The 24,422-nt window shown below is 27.3% G+C and overlaps 1 protein-coding gene across 4 annotated transcripts in view; it reads left to right on the top strand.

Annotated features, from left to right (window-relative positions):
• Tomosyn (syntaxin-binding protein tomosyn) overlaps positions 1–24,422 on the top strand; it is a 144,139-nt gene that overhangs the window by 6,771 nt on the left and 112,946 nt on the right. For all 4 annotated transcript variants that reach the window (XM_089227153.1, XM_089227152.1, XM_089227151.1 and 1 more), the window contains exon 2: positions 22,901–22,998. In XM_089227153.1, coding sequence (XP_089083279.1) covers positions 22,901–22,998 — 98 coding nt within the window. The remainder of the gene's footprint in view (positions 1–22,900; positions 22,999–24,422) is intronic.

Below are 24,422 nucleotides of genomic sequence, written 5' to 3'. Positions count from 1 at the left end.
CTTTAAACTTGCTCAAAAGTATCAAGTGTAGCATCTTTTCTGAAAGGTTATGTCTTAATGGACTTTAGAAAGGTAATTTTTTTTTATAAGCATTTAAAGTTAGAATTTTGACTAAATATGTAAAAATTACGGCAATGTTCAAATTATCTTAGATAGAAATTCATAAAAGTTTTTCTTTTTAAATCTAAGATTTGAAAATTTAATTCAAGGCTCCTAACATATTTTTACAATAGCAGTTGAAAAATAAAATAAATATATAGTCACGATTGTTTTTTTTTATAAGCATTCAAAGTTTGAATTTTGACAACATATTATGTAAAAATCACGAAAATTCAGAAATTATTTTAGCTAGAAATTCATAAAAAATTTTCCTTTTAAATCTAAGATTTGAAAATTATTAATAATCTATAATATATCCTAGACAGATAAATCGTCTCCACTCAGAATTGTTTTTCGTATACTATGATATAATATCATTGGATTCAAATTTAATTCTATCCATTATAGTAACCACTAGTAACCTACTGTACAGCAGAGCGACATCTACGACTTACCTGCTTTATTTCAATTTTTATTTGACCTAAGTCAGTCAGATATCCGATATTTTAAATTAAAAAAAATTGTAAATTTAAGTTATGTTTAATAATTAGTAATTAATAATATGATTAATAATTAATTTTTAAAGATAAGTTAATATTTTTCTCCATTTCAAAAAAATAAATATTAAAAATGTACTATTTTTTCAACCTGTTAAATATTTTATAATAATTTGATCATGGATATTTTGTTACTTATATATTGCATATTCCTACTGGGACTTGGGACTTAACCTACAAAAAGAAAACGACATCTAAAACGCAAAATTATTATGTATTTCCTAAATTAATCTATTTTCATTCGATATATTTTATACTGAAGGGTATAATCTGTTCGTTTTTAATTTGAAATAATAAAAAAATAAAATACTTATTGAATTTTCATGAAAAATTATATCTCGTCGTAATAAAATTCTCAACGGAACTACATTTCATATTTGGCAATATCCCTCTACGCGCATGCACAGTGTTATAACTGTGTATTATCAGCCACGCCACGTTACACCAATATAACAATGATAATAATAATAATTTCTAATGATAACGATAATAATAATAATAATAATAATATTAATGATGATGATGATGACCATGCTTAAAATAATAAATAATAATTTATAAATTAAACCACTTATAAGTATCTATATTTTAGTTGGTTTTCACCGTCAAGTAATATACTGTGTTTTTCGTTGTAATTCTCCAATCGTCTGCATGACTGCAGCATGTGTGTATAATATATAATACATATATGTATAAATATATTATAATATAGTAGCTTAATGGAGTAGTGCTGCGACAGTTTGACGGGGTCGAGGTCGTCGAGGTCGAGATCGGACATCAATTGACGCGCGCGTCGGTGGCCGAAAGGTTAATACGCATCGGTTAATTGCACCACGTATTACGTCGACAACGCGCTTGTGACGCAATGACTGCACAGTGTAATATAGTATACATAATATTATATTATGACTTATGGGTTACTTCGTGTAATATAATATAATGTTATGTCGTTTTACGCGTGTCTCTCGTGTAACTTATGTCGTGTAATGGATACGAGTTTATTGTATTCAGTAGTAGGTAGTAGGTACAACACCGAATGTGCCTGCATTATGGTATTAGGTAGGTATGTAAGTTAAGAACTATTTTGATTCGCTTGTTACAAACGTGTATGTCATGATCGTAGTATACGTATAAATGTATGATATTATCACACTAATAAATATAGATAATATGCGTGAATGTGTAATGGCTTTAATGAGTAAAGATTGTAATGCATCTATATAGGACATATAGGTATACCTACCTAATACTAAAGTTCGTATTTCGTACGATTTGACATATTGATCACTTTTATAAATCAACATAATGGTTACCGTTTCCTTTTCTCACGCGTGTGACAAGGTAAAAAATAAATCCATTTATTACATACTCTACTACCTATATAAAACGACGGATAGTTTTGGAGCTGATCCGTCGCCCATAAAATTCGGAAGAAAATAACGTCTTCCAGGCCTGATGGCTCGATCCCGCCATAGCCTATACATATATTATTTTATATACCTATAATGCTTAATATTTCTTTAAACAAAAAACAAATTTTTATTACTTTAGATTTAAACACAAACTTTTTTTTATGAACAAATACTTTGATAAAAGGTTGTGGAAAACCCTTAAAAATGTTGTTTTTAATTTTAAAACCATTTCCTAATTACTTATTACTTATCGATTTACTTGTGTATATATATATTACAGTATATATGTATAAGTACTTTACTTAGTAGCCGAAGTGCAGCGATACAATAATGGAATCAACAGTGTAGTAATTCCTTTTTTATTCACAGCACTTAATTTTCTTTAACTACTATATCTACTTAAACGTGGAATACTTGGCATAGATAATCTGAAATACTCCTAAATATTATTGTTTCACCAGTGCTCTCAATGAGAGAATATTGTATAGCTAAAATAGTGTGGCTCACAAAGATAATGCATTTTTTTTTTAGGATCACTATTTTACCACTACTACTATTTTATACTTATAGTATTAATAATAATAATATTAATTATTATTATTATAAACATGATGTGGTGACGCAAGTCGTTACGGGGCCCGTTCAAGTATGCTTGTGCGCTGACCGGAGCAACAAACGTGTGTGGTTCATTACGTCGTTGCCACCGTTGTCGTCTGTTCCGGTCAACAACGGATTTTTCTAGTATTTTTTTTCGCCCTCTTTGCCATCCTACTACCCGCTGCACAGTGCAGCCTGCACTACACTTCCCTTCACCGCACCAGACATTCCGTCCCCTGTCGTCATCCTTTCGTCATATTTTTATCCTCCACCGGTTTCCGCTCCTGTCGTCGTACTTCGGGAAAATGCCGCCAGCGGTTAGCTGCTGCCGACGGGCGATTAAAGATAACCGCAACATTTCTATTTTTTTTTTGTTTTCCGCGCTGAGACGTTTTCGAGTGGGCGCAACCCAACCGTGTGTCTCGGGCGACAACATAACTCAATTCCGTTATATGTGCTGCGCGACGACGCACAATGCGTTTGCGCCTCAATGAATACCTATTGTATTATTTTGTTTCATATTATATAAAAGACAAGTTTTATTCCTTCCATGTTTTATTTATTGAATGGTTTAATGCATTAATTAATTCAAAAAGTTACTATAATATCCAAGTATAATAATATGGTATACTAACATATTGATATTATGTATCGTACTCTTATATAATATAAACGTGTATATTGAAAATAAGCACGTTGCTGTAAAAAAACCCTTAGACATAGATAATAATGGGATAATAATTAGTATATTAACTTTCTTCACATAAATAAAAATGTATTAAATTTTGTAAGAAATAGCGACTAGAATTTTCCCATGTAATAGGAGCATTTATATTTTATATGATATTTAAATATTGTATAGATGCTTAATTGCTAATATGTATGATTTAATTATTATATTAATTATTAAGCCGGTATATAATAGTAATTATCTGACAATCGTGCTTTTAAAATAGGTTGTTTGTTATTTTTAGTTAAGTATATGCTTCTAGCATTTTCACCTCAAAATTTATTAGTATTAGTTAATTGCTATTTATGAATTATAATCATTAATTCTATAAACGATAAACCCAAAATTTATTAAACTTGTTAATATTTCGTATACCTACATAGAATTATACTCGGAAATATATATGAAGGAAATGTTGTACATAGAAAAATGAAATTTATATGCAAGGCTAGCCAAATTACACAAAAATTAATTAAACACTCCTTAATTATAATTGAAATACAATTGGATCTTAAATAAACCCGTGATTAAATAATTTTATCAAATTTGAATTGATTAAAAATACTTAGTTTAATACAAATTATGAAAAATGATTAAAAAAAGAGTACACAATCATATCTAATTTCTATAAATCAGAATTGAGTTTTTAAATGTTGTAACTTTTTTTAAGACATTTTACTTATTTCATATTATTATAATATACTATTTTTTTTATTTAATATTGCAAATTTGATAATAAAATCGCAGTTCTATTATATTTATTTTTGTTTATTTTATTTATTAGTAGTTAGTTTGTTACATTTATTATTATTACACAAAAATAGAATGACATGACACATGACTAGGTATTTTAAACTTAAATGCAATTAATACTATTTAACATAAAAAAATATAATATGTACATTGTACAAGGTTAGGTTATAAACATAAGAAAGTGCATATAACATTAGAAATTGAATTTGTCATTACAATATAATAAATTATTATTTATAAATCTAATTAAATTAAGTTCCTATATATTATATAGTTGCACAAAAAATACAGCATCCCATTGACCCGTTTGTATTGAGGTCAAATGGTAACTTATATTTTTATTATCGTAACATTTGATGAAGTTCTTTTTATGCATTTTATTATTTTATGGTGCAAGATTTTGTAGAATCAGTGTTTGTGGATAAAATATTACAAGTTATGTACCAGTGCCTTTTAAAATAATATTCTGTACTAATTCTCATCAACATATATTACAAATTAAAAATCTAAGTCAGTAGAATAATGCCAAATAAACAAGAATTTAGAGTAAATATAAAAATAAGATAATATCAATTTAAGTGCATTTAAATAATATAATATTTATAATTCACATATAATTTAAGGATATTCTTAATAAACATAAAAAAATGTGTGTTTAGTTTTAATTTATGTCACTTAAAAATTAAGCTTTATGATGTATAATACAAATCTTTTATAAATAAAATCTAATGTTAAAAATGTATAAGCTGAAATAAATGTAGAATTTATGAATAATTCAATTTTATGTTAAGAACATTTTTTAAAATATAATTTACGTTGACATCCCACAATATATTTATATATTCACACAATTGTTAATAATAATATGTTATTATTACTATTTATTAAATGTCTCTGTTATATATAATTTCATATATTGTTTACGATGCTGTTAACGTACCGATTTACTGAAACTAGGTTATTGACTTATGATATCAACTTTTATCGGCTTATAGAACAATATAACTTGTTCAACTAGTAGAACAACAATTGAATACTTTTATTTTTTATTATCAATTTAACACTTCAAATTTATTTAGCATTTTAATTTTGCATCTGAACCTAATGTTATCTATGGTTGCTTTAAAAAGTATACACTATTAACTGTTGAATAATTTATTTTAAGTTTTACAAGAGGTTGTGTAGGAGCTGATATATATTCTATACCCACTACCTATTCTACTTTAGAATATACACTTCTTGTCTAAGCCTTAGAATATACAAATTTAATGAAAACAAAATGCATAATTATGGTGACAAAAACATAAAATACTACCTGATACAATATTTATAAATCAAAAAAAGTTTTAATAATTAAGATCTAAATTATAGTTAGGTACATACACAAATCGAATTGTATTTAGTATGATTTCTATAAAAATATCATATATTGAATGAATTATACCAAAATTCTAATGAGCTAATAATTCTAAAATCGATTTTATTTTATTTTTTTCAAGAAATTACTAATACTAATAAATACTAATAGTTTATCGTACTTATAATATAATATAATATAATATAATAAATAATACAGTTTTAAACATGATACAAAATTTAGCTTTTTGGTATTAATGTACGTATTATAGACTCGTTTTGCTTTCGCTGTTGTATTTTGTGTATTGTATCCAATTTTTAACGAATTTAAAATTGGTTTTAAATCATTATATTTTGAAAATAGCAGGTTTAAGAAACGGAAAACTTAAAACCATGCATGTTAGCATTTTTCAAAACGTTTTGATGGGTGCCTGTCTATTTTGCATTCATTTAGTAATTTAGGTAAAACTATTGAAAAATAAATATTTTTATTTTAAAGCAAAAAAGTGTCGTACAAACATTTTTGATCTCTCCAACCCAAGAGTGTTCGTAATTTGATATAGTAAAAGTGTATAATAATTAGGCAATTAAAAACATTTAAAATCGTTTTTACCGTAAAAGTAAAATCATTTAATTTTTCACTTGGTTTGGAATTAAAAATAGCTTGAACTTAAAATTTACAAGTATTATTTTTAATTTTTTTACAGCAAATAACAATACATTGACATCTACGTACATGTATTTTGTTAGTATAATATTGAATATGATCAATGAACCAATTTAATATAATTGGAGGCTTCGTGCTAATGTTTAGTCGAGTGTTTAGTGCAATTAATTTCTTAAATTTCTTGTTTAAGTTTGAGAATGTTATGAATTTATGATTGTATGAGTCACGATTTATTGATATCAGATTTTTTTGAATTAATTATTTGTATGGTTTTATTATATTACCTATGCCTTTTTTATCAGTACCTATAATATGAAAAATTCAATATTTGTTCTATTGCCATGGCTATTAAAACTTGTATTTCTAAAGCTTATTAAAGTGTTCAAACTTGTCATGCATATATAAACACTATAAACTCACATTTACAGACGAATCTTTTAAATTTAGTTTTTATATTAGAATTTATAACTCAATAGTGTAATGTTATCCATCATGCAATTTTCATTTAAATGTATAGGTACCTACTACATTAGTTTGACATATCTGTATATAAAAATCAATCATTCATCCACCAGATGCTCAAGTGTTTAGCACTTTAAGGGTAATCAGATTTTTATAGTAAGGATAGGTACTATGAGAAAAAACAAAAAGTTTTTATTGAAACTATTTAAAAAGTATAAAATGTAGGTAAGAAATAAAAAAAGCGTGAATACGTGTCTAGAATTGATGAGCATTAACCAGTTTTATGTATTATTATTTTTGATCAGTAATTTTTGCTAAGTATCAGATTATTATTATTTAGTACCAAAATAGTGCAAAGAAAATTTAAAAACATTATTTTATATTCCATAATTATGTATATGCGTTATAAATTTATAATGTAGACAAATATAATGGAATAACGGATCACTACTAACTACTACCTATCTAGTTCTAATATAATTTTTATTGAAAATCAAATATCTTTTATTTTATGACTTAACATCTACTCCTTCGTTTGCTTAAATCTTGATGTTACTTTATTAGCTTCCCGTTTTGTTACTGCGTATTTCCTTTGTTCTTAATCGTACCCTCGATGCTTCTGATTTATTAGTCTCGGTTTCTTTTCGTGTTTTTTCTCACTCCGTAGGTAAACAACTTTTTATTTTTCACCTCGACCCAACTCACCTTTTACTTGCACAATCAAACACTCGACAGAATTTTATTTCGTCTTAACTCGGCCTTACTTATTAATTTCGGACCTAGCGCTCTCAGTTTTGTATTACATCAATGCCTGACAAAACATTTAATTATCTTGTGAAACAAAAATGTTTTTCTCTTCTTAAAAAAAAAAAAACAGAATTGTACAATTTAATTTAATGTAAAAAATGAAAATACTTAAAATACCAACAATATAACCAAAAAAAGAATTTTTTTTTTACTAATGGCCTAGTTTTCGATGTATTTTAGACCAATAAAAAAAAATTGTTCTATTATGTGTAATAATATATGTGTTATTTTATTATTCATAATATAATTTAATATACACATTTTAGTATCGATTTTGATTTAGCTATTTAATATTTAAGTATAGAGTGCAGATTCTTCACTGAAATTTAAAAAAATAAATTCAATTATGAATTATTGTAAATTAAAAATAAATACTTCTACTATAGAAAGTTTAAATACCTGTTCCTGGTTGCATCAATGTAGTATGTAAGAATATCTAAAAACTTAGTTAATTTTATTGAGCGTAATATTAAATTGGTATGTACCTATGATTGTTAATTTATGCAGTTAATGTATCTTAGTGACCTGTTGCTTTTAAGTTCCAAGGTTTACATACCGTGTCCATACAAAAATTAAAATCTATCACGTAAAATTACATAACTTATTATTAATATATTATATAATATTTATTGAATATCCGAATTTATTAATTAAATTTGAAAACATCCATTAATATTGTTACTAAGTTTGTTAATTTGTATCCCTTATCCTAAAGATAACTTGCAACTTATTAACTTATTATGACTTAAATGTATTTTTCATCCATGTTATTATTAGTGTCTTATAAATTGTATTGATTCATTAAAAATAACATTTTTCATTAAATGTGAATTATTTTATTATTAGGAAAATAAATCAATTATAATACAATACATCGTAGATTTTATGTAGAGTTATGATTCAAATTAGGAAATCGGGATAGGTATGAGTAGTTAAATAATATTATAAAGAGCGGGTGAATACAGAATAAAAATTTAATAATTGTTTGCAAAAAAGTAGATTATTTTATTTTAGAAGTTTTCTAGTTCAACCTGTTAAATTGTCTTGTACTTACTGACGTTAGTAATAAACTTCTTTGGATCATGTCCAGATGTCCAGTCATTCGTGTCTCTTTCATCTCGACGTAAAAGCTATACTATTGGATAAAACCCAAACATTTTAATATAGGTTCTTATCCCGGATTCTAATCAAGCGATAGTCACGTGCGTAAATTCTTTTTCTTTTAGTATTTTTCGTATACATATAAGAGGGGAACAATATTTCTTACACATTTTTTTCTTCAATTAGAACTTAAATTAAACCACATATGTCAAATTTTAGAACTAAAAAATATTTGTATTGTTAGAGTGTGTTTTATTATTTATTTTATCCTAGATATATTTAGTATTAGGGAGTTCATTTATTTAATTAAAATAATTACTTGCAATAACATCATGTGTGCTGAAACATTTTATGATTATAATAAAATTATATTATATGTATTTAATGTTTTAATTATGAACCAAATAAGGGAAAAATCATGCATTTATATATGTACACATTGAGATGACATATTTAAATAAGAATAGACCATTGGTCTGTTAGCACTGTTAGCAGAAAGCATGATTATTTTATAAATTTTTTTCATATGTCATATACCACAAATATAACCCTTCATATTTTTTAAAAATGTGTAATCTTCATAAAAGTTTTCTTTTATTGAGTGAATAATATATCCATCTGTGTGTTCATACCGTGTAAGGATAATAGGAAATATCAAACAATAGATTCGTTAATAAATACACAAACTAAAGTATAATGATGAACTTCAAAAAAAAAAAAAAATATATATAAGGCATTATTTTATTATAGCGTAGTATAGTTATTATTATTTTCACTAATAATTTAGCTCAATGAGTCTTATGTTAAATTAATATTAATAAACCGTGTACATTTATATAAAACAATTTGTAAAAATTAAATGCAGTTTGATATCTCATGAGTATGATTTAGATTGGTTAGTTGGTAACTGACATAAAGCTAGAGGTTAAATACTTCAGAAATTTAAAGTATGGAGGATAATAAAATAAATTATGATATTATCTTTATAAAGATGTTTCAAGTCTTATATTTTCCAATATTTATGTAAATATTGACCTTAAAAACGAGATGCATATTATAATGTGAACAAAAGGGTAAGATTATTAAAAATATATTTCGCCCTGTAATAGCATGGTTGTAGAATTTTTTTATTTTCTTGTTTGTTTTGTTACACTTAGAAAATAATACTTAGAATTAGATTTTACTTTATTAGGTAATTTTTTTGTATACATTCAATTTATAAATTTGATAGTAAAAAATAAATTATAAAGTTTAATTTAAAAAAAAAAGTATACAATGTATTTACCGATATTGTATTAAAACTTTGCAGTGTCCTTAATTTTTAATACTTATATGTTTTTCATATGGGTAGTATTTATACAATTATACCTATATAAGTATTGTTTTATAAAATTCATCAGGTAGTAATAATATAATTATTTATTGAGTGCAGCAGTTAAATATATTTTAATTATAATTATTGATATACTTTAAAATATAATTTTTTCTTTTTAAAATACTATGAAGTCATTATTATAAAACACGCGTAAAATATTATTTCTAGATAGTTAACAGTACTGATAAATGCAGTACATAGATACCTACTGCATTTATATTGAATGAGGTCATAAGATTTATAGCTATAGCCCCACCCAATATCCATAATATATACATTATTTTTGACACTATGTATTTTGGATTCTGATCGGTACAAGCGATATTGGTTTATTATGATGCGTGCTTTTAGATTCTGAAGAGCGGATCAAGGAGGGTTGATGATGGTTTTACCATAATATGTGTTTTTAGTGTTTTTACTATATTATTTTATAAAACCTTTTTTTATTCTGGGTAATAAAATTTTTAAATTTTTAAAAATAATTATGTAATATTATATCAATAAATTATAAATTTAACACAGATTGATTTCAAAAGAATCGATTTTTCAATTTCCCCAATAGTTTTAAAAGTTAATTTGAAAATAACTATCATAGACACTTGTAGACAATATATAGAATGGTATAGTAATATTCTTATTTTTAAAAATTAACAATGGTATTGGTTATTACCACGAAAAGTTTTGGCGGATAGACTCACACACGGTGGGAATATAAGAGATTATATCTATATACACACTACACAGTATATTATAGAGACCTGATCTCTGCTAAAGTAAAACATAAAAAATATCCTATATTACTTTATTTTTTGTAATAATAAACAAAAATTTAAACGAGAATGTTAAAAGGTATCTCATAAAAATTTTGTATACGAGGTGTGTTCAAAAAGTACCAGGAATTTTTTATTTTAATAGGTCTGGAGAGTCAGATTGTCAAAATTTTTTTTTTATTGCGTTGATATACATGCCCCTAAAGTATGATTAAATTTTCAGCTATAATCACTGTTTACTTTGTCTGTGGTAGTCGCTAAGGTTCGACGTGTTTTTATGAGTTCGACGATTTTTGCTTGTTTAAACAATGGAAGAATTGAAGAGTCAAATAATTTGTATTAAATTTTGCGTAAAAAATGAAATAAAGTGTAACAAAGTGTGTGGACTGTTACAAAAAGCCTATGGTGAGTGTGCTATGAAAAAAAACAAGTGTTTACGAGTGGTATAAGCGTTTCCAAGGTGGCCGCAAAGACGTTGAAGATGACGAACGCTCCGGTCGACCCAGCACGTCAATAATCGATGCAAATGTGAAAAAAGTGGAAAAAATGGTTGTGAATGATCGCTGAATCACAATTAGAGAAGTTGCTGATGAAGTTGGCATATCGATTGGTCAAATGTTTTGGGCATGAAACGAGTGGCAGCAAAATTCATTCCAAAACTGCTGAATTTTGACCAAAAAAACAATCGCATGAACATCGCTCAGGAGTTGCTAAATGACGTCAACGACGATCCAAGTTTACTTGAAAAGTCATAACTGGTGATGAAACATGGGTGTACGGTTATTATGTCGAAACCAAAGCACAATCATCCACCTGGAAGCATTCAACGTCTAGCGAAAAAAGCACGTCAAGTTCGATCAAATTTCAAAGTTTTGCTTACGGGTTTCTTCGATTTTAATGGCATAGTGCATCAAGAGTTCTTACCACAAGGTCGTACGGTTAATAAGGAGTATTACCTTGAAGTTATGCGTCGTTTGCGTGAAGCAATCCGAAAAAAACGCCCCGATTTATGGAAAAACAATTCATGGCTTTTGCACCACTATAACGCACCTGCATTTTTTTGCCAAACACAATACCGTAGTCATATAGAATTTACGAAGACTTTTGGCATTTATTGAAATATATTTTAAATGCACTCAGTTTATAAGAGGAGCATAGTATTACTGATTGGAACGTGCCGTGAACTGGTGTGTATTTAAGAGCCTCTATGCATAAGTACATTAATTTTAAACATTTCAAATAAAAATAAAGTTGTCTTCTTTATATATGTTTACGTTTATATTATAAACGTATAATTTATCATATACATTTTTTTATGTGCTAATTTGTATGTAAGTACCATTCATAGTTATTTTAATTATAATTAAACAGTACTGTTGTACTAATCTATATTCTAAGTCAATCGACTATAAAGGGAAAGGTTATAATATGGCAATGAAACAAATTTGAATTGAAATAAAGTTGTTAAGTTTTACTGCAGATGGCCAGGCAGACCCTTACAGGATACCTAAAAACTTTTTTTAACGTTTAATATTTTCAAACCCGTTCAATAAGCGTTGTTATGCCAACGCAATTTAAAGAAAAAATATATATACATATATAGTATACATATTATATACGTTGTAATATTATTTTAGATATTGTATACTAAAACTCAAGAGTCCTTTTTTATAGTAAAAAATTTAGTATTTTATTCAAAGGTTAAAAATGTTAATTTCATGGTTTCAAAAAAATATTTTGTAATTAATTACCTATATAAAAATAGCATTATACCATGCAAAGTTTACGGAAATAATATATAATTTAAATATATCTTTGATCAAGTTAAATCTGGAATACAGTTTATTCCGTCCACGTATTCAAAGTGTACCCATACTTGTTTTAGAATCCATAAAATGGATTTCCCATGTAAAATGTATTGGTTTCAGAGTTAGTTAGGTGAATGCCCTTAAATTAAGCTACTCACGATTTAAATGTTTTAAATAGTCCCAACACTCCCAACATAATATTATTTTATATACCTAAACTGAAGATTTTATACGAATTTAAATTGCATCTAATTTAAATTGTATTAAGTACATTGTACATTGTACATATTATATTATACACACTAAGTGTTATTTAAATATAACAGAATAGTAACACTTTACAAATATTCACTCGAAGTAGGATATTTGCACATTAAAATAGTATGTGTATAAACAATTGAAAACAGTTTTATTCGTTATATTATTATCTGATAGTAATAGTGCCAATATTAGGTATTTATATTCGAGTATATATATATATATATATTTAGAATTTATGTTAGTGAAGGTAAGGGTGAACACTCAGTCGCTGTATCCGGCCCACTGACTTACATTTTTTCAACTATTAGTAAGCTTTTGTGTGCAGAAAGTAGAAAGATATAATATATAATGTATGTATTTTGTATATTAAATATTATACGTTTCATTTAAATTATGCATACTTTAGCCTGGTAGAATCCGTTTCACATCTATTTAAAACATTTAAGGGACATTTTTCTAAAAACAAAATATGTTTACGTCCTTTCGCTTTCGGAAATAATTTTGCATACATAATATACAATATATATGTACTCTTTTGTTTTTTTACATAGTCTAACTTTTAGGGCTTAAGTGATATACACAACGTGCACAGAGTGGGCGTTGGCTTATCCATCAATTTTACTGTCTTCTTAACTGAGTAAAGTGAGTATAATAGGGAAAAGTATAGCGACTGGTGTAGACTGTATAGACTTTGTGGAGAGCAACAAAGTTTGTATGTTTATTATAACCAGTAAGTATTATGCATAGCGTAATTGCCACGTAGAACAAAATACACAAAAGCTAGAATAATAAATCAAAAAGAACGTTTGGTTTTGAAAACGGCTTTTATAAATTAAATCAAAGAGTGGTACTGTAGTAGTATAATATGTCTATGGAAATGGTTTTTGGTAAACAATCGGTGATCCCGAGACTAAGGGTTGATTGAGTAATATCATAAATCAAAAGATTTTTTAGCCTCAGTTCTTCGTATATATTAATTTGCAACAATATATTTATATCATTGATGTGTATATAAGAAAAATAAGTTATATACAGCATAATATTTGTACGCGAGAAATATTCATTTATTTTAAAATACATAAATAATGATTTTTTATTAGTATACTCAGTAAAAACAAATAATTTTAATCATAATTACATATTGAGCTGTCCAATTACAAATGATATTATTTATTTTAATACAGTGATTACACCTACTTGTAATTGAAAATAATTAAATATTCATTATTTTCAATATTTTAAATGTTGAGATACCAATATTTTTATTTTAAAATCTGCATTTTTTTAGTAGGTAGTAATAAGTGAGGATTTTGAATACTGTTTGGCATACTGATATTTTTCAGTCTTATTTTTTATAATATTTTTATAATGAAAGCCATATTATACTCGTATATATTAAATATTGATATGGTAAATTGTTTTATTTGTACAGTTGTACAATACATTTTAGTGTTATAGATATTTATTTTTTTATTTTATCAGAATATAATCTTAGTGACTTGAGGCATTATTTTGAAAATAACAACCAGATTAGACCCTTTATTTGGCAAATGTTGTAAATTTTTTTCTTAAATATTTTTGGATTGCTTAAATTTAAGTACATATGTATTGTAATTGAAAAGCGTCTTGAAATATCTACTTTTAATGACATCGTAGGTGGGATAACTGTTGATATTCTATATTCGTCGTTGTGCACATTACTAGTATTTTACCTAACCTAGAAACAATAATACGTATGATATGCTATATATATATATATATATATATATATATATATTATATTATAGTTTCGAAAGTGTTGTGTATTCAGCTGTCGTGTCCATCCTGTGCTGTGACGGTTTAATGAAAATTACATTTTTATAAAATCGGAGGTTTAACGTTTCCGTCGGGAAATAGACGTTCTGTTCTGGCTATACCAACTGTGTTCGGTCGGATTACGCGACGTCGTTGTTCCGAGTGGTGTCCGCTGCGCCGTGTGTACCTATAGGCACACGCACCATTTATACATATAACATTACACACATAATAAACAGTAAGCGATTGTTGTCCAGCGGAACCGGTGCCATTCTGTTGATGTGCGTATAGTGTACGATCTTCGCCAGCGTAAAATAAATAAGTGTACGCGTGCGCGTATATACAGTGCGGACCGTAGTTTTCCTGTATCAGCTGTACACGCGGGAAAACTGTAAGATAGAGACTAGACTTGGTGAAGCGATGACCCACCGCTCTGTATAATATATACATCGATTGTATAATACAGCCGAGACCGTGCAGTGCACATTCCGCTCACACGTAGACGAACCCTCCACAACTCTCACTTCGCCGCCAAAGCTCTTGACAACCGTGACGACGAACCGCCGCGGCACGTAGAGGTGACGTTGCGGCGCAACCGTTCATCTCTTCGGTGTCTATTTGTCGTAAATACTTAGGTATATTTAGTATTTACTTATGTTATAGGTGCGATATAAAGTGCGATTCACCAATCAGTAGGTCATACCCAATTTTTCCTTTAATGATGAACTTATTCAAATTCTGATTCTTGGAACTTTGAAATAAATTTAGAATTAATTATTGAAAGACTTAGATTAGCTACATCAATTACTATAAGGAATGCCTTGTGACGTTATCGATTTTTATTTTATTTCAAATTATAACCACTTTTTCCCTCAAATTTTTTAGCAGATGATGTCTTGTCCGAACATTTGAAGACCTAAATAGTATAATTTATTATTAATCTATCAACATTTGATAATTTTTGAACATTTTCTGTGTATAATAAATGTTATTTTCAATAAAACTATTCTATTTTATATTTTGTAAAACCATCCTTAGTATTTAAATTCTAATAAATCATAAATTATTCTTTGAATTTTGACTTAAATATATAAAGGTTTAAAAAAAAACATCTTTTTAATACTTTACAATAGAAAAAGGTTGACACTGAAAAAAATATGTTTTTTATTACCACAGGTCAACCCTAAAATAGTATTTAAAAAAATCAAAATAATTTAAATTACGATCCTATTAGGTATACTTATCGTAAATCAGAATTTTTAAGGGAAAAATAGGGGCGAACTGTTTCGTGAATCATCTTGTATACACACAGGGACACACGCGTGTTATACTTATTTCGTAAGTATATATACTATATAGTTACGTCCATCCTCACTCTATCACAGTCACGTACAAGTTCCTTTTTACCCAGGAAATCGTATAGTATTTCCACCTCTCATTGGACCGCCGCTCCGATAGATATTGGATTTCAGATGTTCACGGGCCACCACCGCCCAATAGAACAGTCGTCGATACTAAATTACATTATACGCTCATTAAAACGAGAATGTTCAATTGCAGCACTCCTGCCATTTTTCTTCGTCCAGCGTGACTATTTATTTTGCATATCTTCATCATGTATATATATATATATATATAATATTATTTATTGCCATTTAATTTTAACTTCTGCAGGTTCGTACAAATTGATTACGTACATTTTTCGCGTATTATAGGAGATAATATTAATTTTTCACTACTATTATAATTGTCGAGCACTAAAAAAAAAAAATTCGGATAGGAAAAGCTTTGATTATCTGTACACTATAATGTTTATATTATTGAAGTTTACGAATATACCGTAATTTTCAAATTAAATAATTCTGAACTATGAAAGTTATAGATTTATTAAACTAGTACCCATTGGAAATGAGGGCAATTATTTATAAATATTAATAAAATAGTAAATTTGAAATTTGTTTTTCAAACCTTTACCAACACCCATGATAACTTAAGTTTTTAGGTTTGATGCGAAGAGGGTTGCAATCATCGCATTTTCCTGACTTCCTGTGCAGATCTAAGATTTTTACGAAAACGGGAATATACAGCAGCGCAAACGTACATACCCACTCTCGGTGATACAATACATGAGTACGGCTCTATATAATTATCGGGTGCTGCGGTTTTCGGAGTGACCGCGAGTGATCTGTGTACTTGTCGGTTCGTCGACCGATTTTTGCGAACAGCGTCTATCGAAAAATGTACTCGACGGATCGCTCCGTTGGGGTATCAAGTGATGAAAAACGATCCGTTTTGAGTCATATGTAGGTTTCCCTCCAAGTTTATTAACCATATCGCAAGCTATCGTTCACCGTTTTTTTCGTCTACGTTTATGTTGTTTTTTATTTTCTACTCAACGAAACGTAGTCAGGCGCGAATTTGATAATAACGATTTAATGGTCCTTAACTTTTAATGTATTTTATTATTTGTTATAATATGATGTATTGAATATTCATGTCTGTATTAAGTGAAAACGTTCATTTTTCCGCGTCGTATAACAGCATAATATTATTATATAAAACGGCAGATTTTCGTTTAGGTGTGTATGCTATGCGTAATAGCAGTTCTCACACGTTATATAATTTGTATATGTAATATAATATAAGTATATCTTGTTGTATATTATTACATAAAATAAATCTAACACATGGTATAACAATTTAAAAACCTTGAATGAATTTTTATTAAAATTATACTAGACGATAATTCGTTAAAGGATTGCAAGTGTGGAGCAAAATATACGTCGTTGTCCACTATAGGTAATATATAAAACGATATGGCTGTTGGTAGAAAAAAAGTAAAAAAGTTAGACAATAATAAAAACAATGATGTAAATGAAAATGAAAATAGATACGACTCTGAGAGTGAAAATTCATTTTGAAATGAAACCCGACTGACCTATTATTCCTGACAAGCGTTTTCTGCTTTCAGATGGAATTGGATCCGAAATACCAATACATCTAAATTCTAACGGATATTGCGAAATACACCATCGCAGATCTTTATTATTGTACTACGTAAAATATGTAACTGCTACCAATGACCTTCCTATTAATAAATACTTTTTAGAATCTTGTTTGTTTTAGAAAATTGTATATCAGTTTTTGAAAGTGAACGCCATATACAAATCAATGAAAAAAAATTCAATAATATTATGTGTTGTGTTATAAGAGTAATTAGATAATAAGTATTAATTAGAAATTCTACATTTATAACAATGTTATTATTTTTTTGTAACTTTACGTTTCATTTTAATAGAAAAGTTACCTATTAAAATATTTCAATCAAGTTATATATTTTATTTTATATTGCAAGCACATTCAATTTGATTCAACTGATTGGAAAAAGTATACAATAGAATGTTTGCCATGATTATATGAAGTTTTCATTATCGATATTTATGGGTTTATTGTACATGATGAAACAGTTAAAAATGCACTTAAATTTAATAATTTTTCATAAACAAATAATATTATTTAACATCGCAAAACTTTTACAAACTTTTGTGTCTAATGCATTTTGGATAGTTAATTATTTATGGCTTCCATATATTAATCTTTCAAGCATAATTAATGATATCATTAATAATTTTAATTAATACTTGAAATCCATACCAACCGTAAAAGTTTATATTTATATCAATATACAGTTATATTAAAATTAATGATCTTTATTTTTTATTTTTTGAGATATTGTGCAATTAATTTTTGGAAGATGTTTTATTATTTACATATGTATCGATAATTAGTGACACAATGATTGAGTTACTCTTTAAATGCGTAAGTCATGAATTTGTATGGAATTTGATTGAGAGATTTTAATTTTTGTTGCTGTTATTGTTATTGTTATATATGTGCTATAAAAACTTGTAATTAAAGTAGAGCAAACTTGTCCCCAAACGCTATATATACTACCCGGATCTGTACCCATCTAAATAATTATACACAAAATACCGACCAGACTAAATTTACATTATAAATAATATACAATATACATATATAAACATTATTATTATTTATTATATAGCTATTAATTATACCTACCTATAGAACTATAGTAATGTGAATAATAATTAATGACCCATAGTTAAATACAAATGTAGAACAAAGTGTTTCAAGGTTTCCGGTCCCAGAAATACCCTAGATGTAGTCACTTACCTTTTTTTACAATATTATATTGTGTACAGACATTTTAGCCGTACCTGAATAGAGAATCCGACGCTGTTGTTCTTACGATTACAAATATATTGGATTTATAATTTACAGAAATTGAAAAGGAGTCGCTTGAATACCTAGCTCAGGTTTCCTTTTCTTAGTATAATATGTCAAATATTTGATAACCTGGGGTTTGTATTTTAAAAATTGTTTTTATTTTTGTTTGCTGTTGATAATGATTTATGTTCGCTTAATCAATGATTGGTGAACAAATCGAGGTAATTTTATTGATGTATCTATATTATTGTACATATATTTTTGGCGTCTAGTTTTCAGCTGCTATATTAGGTGTACCTACCTACAGTCTATAAAATGTTTACTTACAAATTCTTTTCGTTTTGATTATTTGCAAGCAACTATAAACGTATCCGATGTTCAATTTTTTAAGGCTGTCTTTTTATTTTTTAGAAGAAAAATAGCTTATCTTATAGTCAATCAACGAACGAAATTTTTAAAGACAATCGAGTATCAACGCGTCGTCAGTAAAGGATAATAGGCAAGAAACTTTTTAGTTTTATTTATTTTAAAAGTGAGTTTTACAGCATCCTACTAAGATTGATAGTAAAGGATGCGGAAAAACATCACATCACATAATGTCACTTTTATCAGTAAAGAATTTACAGGCTGTGATAAATGTGTTGAACAACTTTAGAAATATAAAGAAAAACTTTAAATATTTTTAATGCGAATGATTATTGAACTTTCAATTGTATGCGTCGCGCGTCGGTAAGAGTAAAATCCTTTCCATAAAATGGGACGGGGTTGTCGGAGCTTATAATATTTTTTTCCGGTGAACTTTGTAAGCTTTACTTCAAAGTATCGTTAAACTATCTAGTTGACATACTTCACGAGTGTTCTGGTAACGTACATAATATATTAGTTTATGTATAACTATTTTTATTATAGTACATTATAGTACGTATACCATTCTTGTATACAATTTAATTTTTACATCAAGTGGTGTATTGAACCATGTAATTCTAAAATTTAGTATTGTATATAAATCGATTTTATTAGTTCATATTTTGAAGTTGAGGCAATAAGAATGTTATGCATGTAAGTATTGAATAAGGTAGTATTATGTAAAAAAGTAAAGTATTATGTCGAAATGTGTTGTTCTCTGATGGTACTTGTATTAAGTAGGTACGACATAAAATATTAATAATTTCTTTAGCAACAACCCGACAAATCTTTTTAAATACATTGTATTATTAGGTATATATATATATTGCATTGTAGCTGGTTGTAATTTATAAATTATAATTATTTAATAAACAAAAAATTACACGGATATTAACTAGAATATAAATTATGTGATTTTAGTTGATACTTTTTCACGTCTATATTTGATATCGAGTATTGTCTATTGTTTCGTGGCTGACATGGACTTTAAATTGAATTTTATTTATGACGGAAAATCCGAAAGTGTGTGAACGGTATATAAATTTACTCATCACTAGATTTTAAAATGATAATATTTTCCTCTGGCTGAAGGGGTAATTTTGTGGTATTTCTAACCTATTCGGCCGTGTGTTTTTCGATTTATTTTTGTATGTTTGAGTTCTGGCCACGGAACCATTATAGTATGATCATATTTTTCATCTCATCATTTTACCGTTTTAAACATTGGGTCAAAACAGTCATCGATCATAAATATAAATGTTGCATATTTTATAGCGTTTATACATGAATAAAAGAAACCGTTTGTCATTTTCAGTGTACATTCTAGAGTAAAAACATTAAACGTTTATGCAAACTAAATGTGTGGAATGATGTCTTTCATTTTTATACCATGTATCACAATTTGTTTAATAAATGATTTAGTATTTAAACATTTTCATACTCCCTAAGAAATTGTAAATTTTACATAGGTACAAAGTTTGCATAGTTTATATTATTATTTTGATCCTGGTAATACGTCCTATGATCTCATATACGTTCATATAATTTATACGTTCGGTGTCGCATATTCATGGTATAATATGACGTATAATATAATATTATATCATTCATTCATTCGTCAAAAATCAATTTGGAAAGTCAAAACAGCATTGTTTTAGACATTTTACTATTCTCCTGCAGTTATTTTAGAATCCATCACAAGTTTGACACGAAATAAAAGTGTGTACTGTATATACCTATAGATAATGTATAATAAACAGCGCGAGCTATTTATTATTATATTGCACTGTGTGCACTTTTAATGTCGATTTATTGTAAACGCTGATTAAGCGACCGGCCCACTTTTCCGAATACTACGGTCCCTGCGTAGCTGTGGTGCCCCTTCCACATTCTTACTATCGCGATATCGGCGTTTTTCCAGAAAAGTTATTAATGGGTCGTAAAAACTGCGTCTATAGGATTATATTATTATTATTATTATTATTATTATTATCTCTTCGTCTTGAGGCCGGTCTATATATGATTTGAAAAATGGCAATGATACTTGATGCATGTGCAATGCCCAGTGTGTATGCTTATTACACTATTACGTACGTATAATATATTATATTTAAGCAGGTACACGTGTGGTGTTAACTATGTGGGACAAAATGGACTTGACTCTTAATTGCTTCATTCTGTGTGTGTGTGTATAGATACACCCTCCAAGCTCGCCCGGATTACGACGTACGAATCGTCTATAAATATATATATATATATCGCTGACGATAAGGTATTATATGACAAGTGCCAAAGAATCTCTTGTGGACAAGGGCGTTGCGTCTATATAATATTATGGCAGTGTAAGCGTTTGAATTGTCCATGGATACCGAGCTTTTAAATTGACTTTGTAACTAAAGTGACTCGTTTATTATATTGTTTCCACGTATATGTACCCAAAGCGGTCAGCCACCTCATGTAAATAGTAATAGGATCTATTTTATTTATTTTTTCAAACTTTCGATGTATGTGTAGTGTACTGTGTACACATGCCAAATGTTTTTCACCGTTATACGTACATTAAACGTTGGCATTTTTAATTTTGTTCGATATAAAATTATACAAATAATTTGTTATAACTTGTCTCGCATCTTTGAAATAGTCTGTAGATCGGACACAGCGTTGTATAGATATTGGATGGATTGTGGTGTAATAAATAATGTTATTTTAATCCATTTTTTTTCAGTAATTTATCATAATAGTTAATAATAATTATCACGATTGTTAAAACTACTGCAGTGACATCATAAATACATTTTATAATTAATTATTAGGTACGTTTCAATCTTACATACATTTATTATATCAGTTTCTGTGTAATAATGACTAGTTAAAATGTGATAGTTGTTATGTTTTATATATTATTTAATAAAGTATGTGATTATTGTAATAAATATTCTAGTATCGACTATATAGTACCTATCTAAATGTTCTATTATGTAAAACAATACATTTTTTATATAGACACCTATTTATTTACAGTTCATCATTAAACAGATAAATCTTCTAATATTTTATTTTTAGAAGAGAATAATTTCATAATGTGGTTTATTTAATGATTAAATTATAGATTTTAATTAAATAAACTCAGAATTGGGCTTCGTGAATTATGAATTCACACTTTTCTTGATTATATATATTATATACTTATAATAGTTTTTAACAGATTTAATGTGTTTATATTAATTTTATATTATTGTGTAACTATAGTTGAGAAGATATTTCATAGGTAGAGATATTAAGGTTATTTACGTGATGCATTATCATTTATAAAAATAAAAATATCGACAAAACGAAAACTCTACTATATCTAGTCTATACCTTCTCATTTTAAGAAATATATATTAAGAGACATTATGAGGTATAAAAAAATAATAATATTGGTAGGTATTAATATTATAATTTGATCCGTGTTCTCGAACAATGAAGTATTGTATTGTTTGATACTCCGATATGAAATTTATCAGATAAATAGAAAAGAATACTAATTATCAAGTGTCAGATTAATTTGTATAAAGTTTAGTAAATAATCTTGATTCATTAATTTTATGTAGCATGCTCATACAATATAACACTATGGTTTTATTGTGTCAAAAAATAATTAAAGAAAAACAACATTAATTAGACTATATTTTATTTTGTTTTGATTTTTACAGACATTTCGTCATGGTTTTCCGTACCAGCCAACTGCACTTGCATTTGACCCCATACAACGGTTATTGGCCATTGGCACCAAAAACGGATCCTTACGAATGTATCCTTTACACGAACAATTTAATATAAATATTTATAACTTATTTAGTGATATTCACGATTATGGTCACTCAAGTTGCCAAGCTAATAAGGTAAGTGTAACCTAATACCTGCCTGGTTTTTTTTTTTCATTTACACATTTTTAATATAAACGTCATTTTTTGCGAAATGAAAAATGAATTGTGTCGGTTGTTTTAATATGTTATAGATAGGCCTACTTCTATGTTCTAGAGGCCATTAATCATTGGATCTTTGCAGGGTAGTCTGCATTAGGAAAATAATTTATAACTGTGTGCCCCTTTTATCACCATTAGATACTGTTTACGGTTATCATACAGTATAATGGCTGGGTCATAATGTACAGAAATAGTAATTACTAGCTTCGGGTAGATGATAAATATTAAATAGGGAAGGAATCATCAGTTTTAACGAAACTGCTATATATTTATTATAATATACAAGATATGAGTAGTCACCACAGTAAAAATAACACGCACGTTTCCACGAAAGCAATATTCGGTCGAAAGAATTCTAAAATGTCTTCTAATAACGAAGATGAGTTACTTTATGCGAAACAATATTGTTTGGTAGTTATATTGTCATTAGCACTTAGCTTTTGGATTAGCATATTTTAATTGCGCTGATAGTATTTTATGAAAATGTATTGTCTATTCCGTAATCGATGCTGATTAATAATGGGAATGAAAACATTTTAAAATAGAACCGTAATGGTTTGTTTATATTACATATATAATATGTATGTTTTAACATAAAATATTAATTCATAATATTCTCAATCAATTTTAGTAATATGTTTACTAAATTTACATTTATAAAGGTAGGCAAGTGGGAACCATCCCGCTATACATTTGGTGTTGTGTGAGTCACTGTAGTAGACGTATTAAATTAGAATTTATAAAAATGTTTACACATACGAAAATCAATTCTTAGCGAAGATGGTATGTCAGCCTATATTACTACATATAGGATTTAATATGATTTTTATGTTTCTATTAAAGTCATTTATTTTACTCATGGTAATACACTATAGTGTAGTTGGTAGATCGAATTTATTGATGCATAAAACATTAAATTTTAAAATGTCGTTGTGTTTATCATATATAATAATATACTTGAAAAGTTTTAAGTACTCATAAATAATATTTTTAAATTACAACAAATAACTAGAATTTTTATTCTTCATTTAAATAACTAATTTCATCTAAAATTAGAAAATCTATAAAAAAAAAATAGTACTTATAATTTTTTTTAGATTTTATGGATCCAACGAACTATTAACAATATAAGTAATCTTGTAATACATTTTTATGTTAAAAGTATACAAATTAAACATTTTATATATTTTAATTACAAAATAATTTGTAAATGTTAGTGATTTCGACGAATTTCGTAAAAATTTGATCA

This window comes from Diuraphis noxia, unplaced genomic scaffold (assembly GCF_037042655.1).
Source record: "Diuraphis noxia isolate RWA-SAM2 unplaced genomic scaffold, SU_Dnox_SAM2 contig0004, whole genome shotgun sequence".
In the NCBI taxonomy this organism is placed as follows: domain Eukaryota; kingdom Metazoa; phylum Arthropoda; class Insecta; order Hemiptera; family Aphididae; genus Diuraphis; species Diuraphis noxia.
The sequence above is the reverse complement of the archived record's forward strand: the minus strand, read 5'-3'. Positions and strand labels throughout refer to the sequence as shown.